Raw genomic sequence first — 8,999 nt, forward strand, 5'->3', positions numbered from 1 at the left:
TTTTGTCTGTTCATCTGTTGGTGGGCACTTAGGTTATTCTCACCCTTAGGTTATGTATTTTCTCCGCTTGGCCCTTGGGCGTGATCCCGCTGTGACCACTCGCATACAGGTGCCCGAGTCCCTGCTTTCAGTTCCTTTGCCTGTATACCTGAGAGTGGAATTGCTGGGCCACATGGTAACTAGCCTTCTGAGGATCGAGCCTATGGATGTTTTTGCATTTAAACTGTTATAAGTGGGAGGGGTAGTCTTTATTAATTAAAATGTATCTTTTATCAAAATGAATGTGAAGAGCTATAAATACATGCTAATTCCTCACCTTCTTCTGAGTTCTTGACAATTATCATCCATACAACCCGCTGACAGTTCATCAGGGAAGGCTCTGTCACATCCTCTGTTCTCTCTAACTGATTATTTTAAAGCTTTTACAGCTTAACTTGTCATGTTTTTATACAGCCCCCACACTGAGTTTTTAATCCCCTCTCAGGCACAGACACTTACTGTATTTTTTATACAGGAATCCCCTGTAGCACCTAGAGTAGACCTTCAAGATATCTAACTGATGAGTTTTAATTTCTTTCATATCTATGTTCTGATTTATTCATAGACTAGAAATCTTTCCAGCAAGTCTGCGCCTTGGTAGAATTCACTCTGCCTAGATATGTTTCTTGCAAACCTGTTTTTTCATGTTAAATGAGTTAAGAATAATGGCAGCTAACTTTTTATAGAGTACTTGCCTTGTGTCGTGCACTGTTCGAAGCACTTTTCTTGCGTTTCCTCACTTAATTCTCAGAATAAGCCTATGGCGAGTTACTGTTATTGGCCACATTTTACTGATAAGGAGACTGTTGAAAAGCTGCCCAAGGCCACACCCCCAGCAAGTGCTGATGTTCAGCATCTGGCTGCAGGGCCCTGTGCTTACCCACAGGCGTAGTTAGGGAGGGACCCTCCTTCCCTGAACCAGGACGGACAGACTGCAGCCACTGGAGGAATCATCCGGCCCAGATGTTGGCAATGTCAGGAGCAGGGGCCACACCAGCTCACAGGCAGTCGCTGCCCGGCCCCTCCAGCCTTGTGTAGATTAATAGTCTTCCACTCGCCTTCTGCCCAGTCGCCTGGGGCTTCTGAGTTTGCCCACTGCTCTGCTGCCCTTAGGAGGCAGAGATCGACCTTGGAGAGGGGCTGGCCTGTGACTGGCCTTGTGACCTTGGCCAGGACAACTCGGTGATTGTCATGTCCCCAGTAGGCGCCTATAAATACCAGCTTCTTCTCTTAGCAAATTAGTTAGAAACTGACCATCTTACTTAGGCAACCGATATTTCTTAAAAATAGACGATCAATATACAAAAATAGATGAAAATCCATTTTTAAAACCGTCACAATAAACAACACATTTTACACGCATTATCCCACCAGCCTCTCACTGAGCTTGGGGGCAGACAGAATTGGTTCCCAAAGTAACCACACAAATATAAATATCTCAGAAAAAAAATGTGCTGGCCTATAGCCATCCAAAGCCAGTTCTTCCTATTGGCATAATAAATTCCAGGATGAAGGACGGGTCCAGAGCAACTCCTGAATAGGCATCGTCCTAGCAGGAACCCCTCTGACCCCACCGAGACACAGTGCTGTCCCCTCCCTGATCCCAGGGCCAGGCCAGTCCTCCCCTGAGAGGGGGGCTCTCAGAGGTCCTGGGTGGCCTGCACCACACCATCCACACAGCACGCTCACAGCAGAGAGATTGCTGATGGTGCAAGTCCAGCTCCCGTCACTCGCGCTCAGCATGTCTGAACCGTGTGTGGCATCGGCCTCTTGGAACCTCTTTCTCCCTCCCCTGTCTCTGCAGCTGGGTTCCCCCTGGATGTCCCTGTCCCTCCTGCCTAAGTTTGCTGGATCTCCAGGCCCCGAGCCTCACTGTGCTCTTCCTTCCCAGCGGTGGGTGTTTCGGGCTCTCTGTTTGCTCAGATGTCCCCTTCTGGTGGCTCAGGGGGCGTTGCTGCACCGGGGAGAGCCCAGGCCCACTCGAAGCTTCTCCCCAGTTTCCAGAAGCACCTGTAGGCCCAGCTACAGCCCTTTCTCACATCTTCGTATGTCCCCTCTACCAGTTAGGCAGGTGACACTTGTGTGCCCTGCCTCCCCGTTTGGGTCAGAGAGAGAAGAAGTCACATCCCTGCCTTCTGTCCTGCTCTGCTTCTGTCCCCTGCCCCAGGGCACAGAGTGGGGCTTTTCACACAGCCCGTCTGAACTGCCGGCTGGAGGTCTCCCTCTCACAGTGCTGACTTGTCCCTGTCTCTTTTCAGCACCGTCTCCAAGCAGAGGAAAAACGTCATCAGCTGTGTCACGGTCCACGACTCTCCGTACTCAGACTCCTCTGGCAACACCAGCCCCTACTCCGTGCAGCACCGCGCCGGGCACAGCGCCAGCACCTTCGACACCAAGGGGAGCCTGGAGAACCACTGCACTGGGAACCCCAGGACCATCATCGTGCCCCCGCTGAAGACCCAGGCCAGCGAAGTGCTGGTGGAATGTGACAGCCTGGTGCCAGGTAATCCGGGGGCCGGCAGGCCGGGATCTCCGGGGACTGGACTTGTTCTCTGTCGCTAGCAGCTGTGCTGTGTGACAGGAGCCGGGTTACTGCAGGCTGTGTTCAAGTAGCCAAGGGAAGACTCCGCTTAATGTCATGTTGTATAAGCAGCGTTTTCGTTTTTTAATTCTCTAATTAATACCTCGCTGCCTTTACAGTGGCTCTCCCTCTGATTTGGCTGATAAATTAAGAAGAGCCGCCCAGTTCTTTATCCGCTGGTCTGGGTTGACCCCGGCTGTGGGGGGGTCCCTGGCCGAGTTCTGGCATCACCCCCTCCAGGAAGCCCTGGTGGTGGGGCCGTCTGCGTGGGCAATCCTCCTCTGAGTCTTGCTCAGTGAGGGTGAAACACCGTCCCCCACGTCCTCGGAAGTCACCGTTGGGAGCAGAGAACACGGCGAGTGCGTTTGTCCCTCACGCATTGCTTGATTGGAAGGATTTCTCCCACCCCGAGAAGAAGGGCTGAGATCTTAGCCTTCTAGATACGTTTAACGCCTCGCCCCAGATTTAGTGGCATCTGGTCAGTGCCTCCCTGGCTCAGGCTCACCAGGGGAAGAATTTGGGGAATAAACCAGAAGAAAAACATGCATGTTTGCTCTTCTGCCCCAACCATCACCAGCGCATCCAAGCCAGTCAGCACCCCCAGTGGCACCATTTAGAAGGAAAGGGATAGGGACCGCCAGAAAGATTTTGTTCCGATGTGAGGAGCTGTTGTCATCAGCTGTTACCCATCCAGTCCGTGTCACCTGGGAGCCTGTAAGGCCCACTAGGCCTGCGCCACTCAGGTGCTGCCCCTGAGGGTGGAGAGTAGAGTTCAGGATGGGCTGTTTGGGGACTTGTCCAGCCCAGGGTCTCAGGGCACTCTGCATAGCGTGGGACTAGAGGACTTCTCCCCCCAAACCTTCCTCTCCCCAGCAAGTATGTCAGTGGGAACCTAGGCCAGGAGCAGCATCTCTGGTCGTGACCAAGGAACCTGTAGGCGAACAGTTCACCCAGGAGGCAGGATTGCTCGGAGCAGTGGCCACATACTTTTCTGCTCATACATCCATCAGATAATTGTTTAAAACTACATCCATCACATATGTTCCTGTTGAAGTATTTGCAGTGGATACCATTCCTGTCGTGTTGTATATTATATCATTACTTAAGTACTTTAAATATCTCTGTCGACACATTGAGGCTGCAGATTGGACTCATTTAATACGTGGAAATGTTGCCTGGTTGTCGGCCAGGCTGCCAAAGCTGACTTCACCTCTCTCAGGAAGTCTTCCCTGTGACAGCCACCTCACTGCAGGATTTCATCTCGCGAATGGGCAGAGAGAGTAGGGAGCTGGCAGAGAGTCTATAGCCTGAATAAAATAAAATAAGCCCGGGCAGCCTCCTGTGTCGGTTACTGAGAAGACGGTTTGGTTTTGCTCGCAGGGGACTGTCCCACGAGAGCTCTCCATTCCGGAGTAACCCCGCTTGGACACCCTAAGGCTGTCAGCGCACCACATTGCCATTGAGGAGAGCGAGAGGGAGGCTTTCTCATGCAGAATGGGGGGCGTGTGGAGGAGGGAGAATGTGGGAGAGGGAACCCAGTGCTGCAAGTCCACTTAGGAAGAGAAACGCTTAAAAGTTGAGAATCTGGCCCAGCTGGGTGTGGCTCAGTGGCTGAGCATGGACCTAGGATCCAGGAGATCGCAGTTCGATTCTGGGTCAGGGCACATGCCCGGGCTGCAGGCTCGATCCCCAACGACTCTCTCATCATTGTCTCTCTCTCCCTCTCCCTTCCTCTCTCTGAAATCAATAAAGATATATTTTTTTAAAAAAAAACAAATTGAGAATCTGGCCCTGGCTGGTTTGGCTCAGTGGTTAGAGCGTTGGTCCATGGACTGAAGGGTCCCGGGTTCGATTCCGTCAAAGGGCACATAACCTCAGTTCCAGGCTCAATCCCCAGCCCCGGTCGGGCGCATGCAAGAGTCAGCCAGTCAATGTATCTCTCTCACATCGATGTCTCTCTCTCTCCCACTCTCTCTGAAAAGCAATGAAAAAAGTATCCTCTAGTGAGGATTCCAAAAAAAAAAGTTGTGGATCTGGAAATTGACCCCTTTCTGAAATCTGTTTACTTGCCCTTCACATCCCCGGGTTAAAGATCGAAGCCTCAAATGCGCACGGCTTGGGGTGCAGCGCTCTCCTGATTAATTAACACAGTTAATATGTTGTTAAATTCCTGGCGGACGATGGGCCCTTTCACTGAACCAGTAGAGAAGGAAATGCTCCTCCCTCGTCTACAATCCAAAATCCACCACGGCTCTGAAAACCAAATTTTAAGTTTTCAGCAAACTCAGTGGGTAGTAAAAACCCGGCCTGACCCAGGGAGAGACTGTTCATAGTCTCACTGTCATCATCACATTTGTGTCGTGGTCGTATTTGTGCCACTTTGGGAAGTGTCCCTGTGTTTTGTGGCAGAAATGTTCATGTGTTTGATGGCAGGGTGGTGTCGAGGCTCTGCTGGGAGTGACCTAGCCTATTGACTCTGTACCATATTACCTTTCTGAAATCGGAAATTCTGATCTTGAACACTGTCTGATCCCAGGGATATCAGATTTTGGTTGCAGTCCTATAGGATGGGACACTGGCTTTTGTAACTCAAGGGCGACTCTGTTCCCAGACTTCTCCAGGAACTCTGTACCAGTGCTGATCCCTTAAACATACGTGATAAAGTATCTAAGAGTTGGCTCCAAGTAGACCTTAGGCAGACCATGTAGGAACTGGGTTTTTTTTTCTAAGTGGCCAATGCTGAAATTCTCTTGGCCTTTTACAACAAAGTGGAGGGTGCGTAGGAAAGCGGCCAGATGTCCAGGTCAAACCTTCCAGCTCTGAGCTTTGTCAGCTGGCGCCACTCTGTGGAAGGGGACGTGGTGGCCAAAGTTACTGAGGCTCTAAGACCGCCTAGTCCAACCCCCTCGTAGACAGGTGAGGAAGCGGAGGGAGCGCCAGCCTCCCCCACCTCGCACAGCCGTCTCCTGTCTTCAGAGAGGCCACACTGTACGCCCGTCGAGCTCCTTAACCATTTCCGTCAGCCCGTCGCAGGGTGTGCGGCGGGTGGCGGTCTCAGCACCCACCCATTGCGTTTCCACAGGGACGGCGTTATGTCCAAATAAAAGAAACAATGGCTTGAATAGCTGAGACTCTCTGAGGGTTGTTTCCAACAAAGTAAAGATAAAGGGGAGGCCACTCTCGCGAGGCTGCTGGTCCTAAAGCAGCCAGTGCCGCTGTCTGGGGAAGGCCCCGTGGTGTCATGTTTCCTGCAGAGATTCCGTTTCCCAGCGGCGGGGGAGAGGCAGGAAGGCGCTTCCTCCTGGGGCCTGTCCATCCGCAGCCTGTGGCCTCTCTCCACACTCATATACGCGCTCGACTGCAGAATCCTCCCAGGCTCAGGAAAGTCAGGAGAGCAGCCTCCCTGGGCTTCCTGGGCCCAGCTGGCCCGCACAAGCCAAGGTGCAGACTGGGTGCAGCCGCTCACACCAGGATGAACTTGTGCAGGCGACAGTCCCTTTTCTCACAGCGGGCCCTCCTTCCTGTGGTTCCCAGCCCAGGAGGGGTTCAGAGGATTTCTCACGTAGCTTCTCAGGTCTCTCGGGCTCGTTAAGGTTCTTTGGAAAGCGACAGAATGAACTCTGCAAGGCTTTATTAGAGGCATGCCGGGCTAAAGGAAAATTCAGGAGCTAGGCCCAAGGGACCCAGCCAGGTCTCACCTGGGCCCGGGGAAGATGAGGCTGGTTTGTGATCGGCCAGCCTCAGAAACGGGCTCCTTCCTGGAAGCCCACTGTTAGCCCCTAAGGGGTGGCATCTCCTGGGCAGCCTAGGACCGTGACTTACCTGTGACCTGTTTCTCCTCCCGACAGTCAACACCAGTCACCACTCGTCCTCCTACAAGTCCAAGTCCTCCAGCAATGTGACCTCCACCAGCGGTCACTCTTCAGGGAGCTCGTCAGGAGCCATCGCCTACCGGCAGCAGCGGCCGGGACCACATTTCCAGCAGCAGCAGCCTCTCAACCTCAGCCAGGTAAGCCCTGCCCAGTGGCTGTCACCTGCCCCTCTCGCAGAGCTGCAGCCCCTCTCGTATTGTCTTTCCTCAGCCCGTCACCCTTGGGGAAGTTGGTACCATTGGTGCCCAAAGCAGAGTGACTTGTTAAAGTTACGTAGCGTCGCACGGAGTGGCATGTGCCAGCGCTTAAATTAGGATGCCCACATCTTGCCAGTTGAGCCCAGCACAGGGTCGAACACCACGTCCTGGCCCAGTCAGGCTGGAACACCAGGGACAGGCCTGCAGCTCCACAAAGTCGCTTACCAACTCCTTACAGCGAAGGAGGCCACAGGCCCGGAGCCCCAGACCAAGGCAGAGAGGAGGTTTGGGGAAGGTGGAGTGTAAATAAAGCAGAGCCTCTGGGGCAGAGCCGCCCGCGTGTAGAGGGTCAGCTCAGGCCCGAGTTGCAGAGCGTACGCACTCAGAGGCCTGTTTCCTGGGAAGCCTCGGAGGTGAGATAAGTGGGGGGGTTTGTGCTCAGAACCCCCTGTGCCAAGTGCAGCACCTGGGTTGTAAACCGAGGCTGCGTCTGTCACCGCGACTGAGAGTCCCCAGGTAGGAGAGGGCTGGTACATTTGTGCCGATACAGCTTCAGACAGCACGGTCTCCGAGGGCCTCGACTTTGGAGTAAGATTTCAGAGCGAGAGAGAAACCGGTCCCTCAGAGAGGGGCTCCTCTGCCACGTCACAGCTGCAGCGTGTCCTTGGGAGATGTGCTGTGTCCTGTGAGCCGTAGCGGCTTTATCTGCGTGTCATCCAGCCTGGGGGACACCAGGCACGGCTTCCTTTCTCAGTCCAGGCTGGTACTGCTTCCCGGCACACCGGGAAGGCCCGCCTCTCTGGCCTCCTCTCCCCCCTCCTCAGCCCCCCGCCTCCGCACCCCCCTCCCCCCTCCCCTCCTCCCCCCCGTGTCCAGCCCCCAGTGCAGCCCTCTCCTGGTGCTTCTCCTTGTCCAGGCTCAGCAGCACATCAGCGCAGACCGCGCCGGGAGCCACCGCCGGCAGCAGGCCTACATCACTCCCACGATGGCCCAGGCTCCGTACTCCTTCCCGCACAACAGCCCCAGCCACGGCACTGTGCACCCCCACCTGGCCGCCGCCGCCCACCTCCCCACCCAGCCCCACCTCTACACCTACACGGCGCCCGCGGCCCTGGGCTCCACTGGCACCGTGGCCCACCTGGTGGCCTCCCAAGGCTCGGCGCGTCACACCGTGCAGCACACTGCCTACCCGGCGAGCATCGTGCACCAGGTTCCCGTGAGCATGGGCCCCCGGGTCCTGCCCTCGCCCACCATCCACCCGAGTCAGTATCCAGCCCAGTTTGCCCACCAGACCTACATCAGCGCCTCTCCAGCCTCCACCGTCTACACTGGATACCCACTGAGCCCCGCCAAGGTCAACCAGTACCCTTACATATAGACACTGGAGGGGGAGGGGAGGGGGAGCGTGGCCGAGGGGAGGCGGGCACGGAGGAGGGACCTCGGTGGGCGCCGCGCCTTTTATACTGAAGATGCCGCACACAATGCAAGGGGGCAGGGGAGGGGGGCCGGGGCAGGACGGGACACCCTGAAACTTGAACTAGGAAGTGGGAGGACTCAGAGCAGAGAAGAGAACATTTTAAAAAGGAAGGGATTCAGGAGGGGGGAAATCTATGCTTTTTATTTCAAAAAAGAAAAAGGAAAAAAAAAGAAAATGTCAGTAGCAAAAATGCAGCTCGCGAACCGGTTGTGCACCAAACTGGAAAGGAGACGAGAGCGATGGAGGATGCCAGAGGGGGGGCCCGGTTTCCGAAGAACTTTATCTATGAACTTTTCAAAGATTATTTTCATATGGCAGCAAGTGACATTGAAGAATTTGCTGTCAGGGGACACCTGATACGGAAATCCAATAGATTTTTAATTCTTGAACGTGGGAATTAGGGATTTTTCCAGAACTCTGAAGGGTCAACAGCCCTCTGGACGGTCAGGCCGTGACCTGAGGAGGCTGACATCTGGGGGTTGGTCTGGGGCCTAGTTCTGGCTCCTGCGTCAGGACTGGGGGAGGGTGGGGGGGTGATGGGAGCCCCTCCCCGCGAGGGCACGTTGGCTCCTTCTGAGCACTCTGGGTAAATCCCTAAGCGTCGCTACTCCTCAGATGTCATTAATAATGCATATTACAAACTTCGGTTCCTTTTCCTTCCTGAAGATTTATTTCCTTTGAATCAGTCCCTAGTCACGTAGCGTAGGGCTTGGGGCGTCGCCGACACCCCAGTGGAATGTAGCTCTGCACCGTTTTCTGCTTTTGTTCAACTCGATACCAATAGACGATTCCTCAGTGTAATTGCACAAAAGAAAGTGATAGGACATAGGCAT

General features: G+C 54.3%; 1 protein-coding gene across 2 annotated transcripts in view; it reads left to right on the forward strand.

Moving 5' to 3' along the window:
- HIPK2 (homeodomain interacting protein kinase 2) overlaps positions 1 to 8,314 on the forward strand; it is a 150,819-nt gene extending 142,505 nt beyond the window's left edge. Inside the window, exons 13-15 of one of the 2 annotated variants that reach the window (XM_081146527.1) lie at positions 2,298 to 2,542; positions 6,469 to 6,629; positions 7,606 to 8,314. In XM_081146527.1, coding sequence (XP_081002653.1) covers positions 2,298 to 2,542; positions 6,469 to 6,629; positions 7,606 to 8,067 — 868 coding nt within the window. In that variant the 3' untranslated portion in view covers positions 8,068 to 8,314. The remainder of the gene's footprint in view (positions 1 to 2,297; positions 2,543 to 6,468; positions 6,630 to 7,605) is intronic. The other variant, XM_081146526.1, reaches the window with a different exon arrangement.
- Positions 8,315 to 8,999: the final 685 nt, after the last annotated feature.

The sequence above is a fragment of the Miniopterus schreibersii genome (genome assembly GCF_964146895.1).
Source record: "Miniopterus schreibersii genome assembly, chromosome: 9".
NCBI lineage: Eukaryota > Metazoa > Chordata > Mammalia > Chiroptera > Miniopteridae > Miniopterus > Miniopterus schreibersii.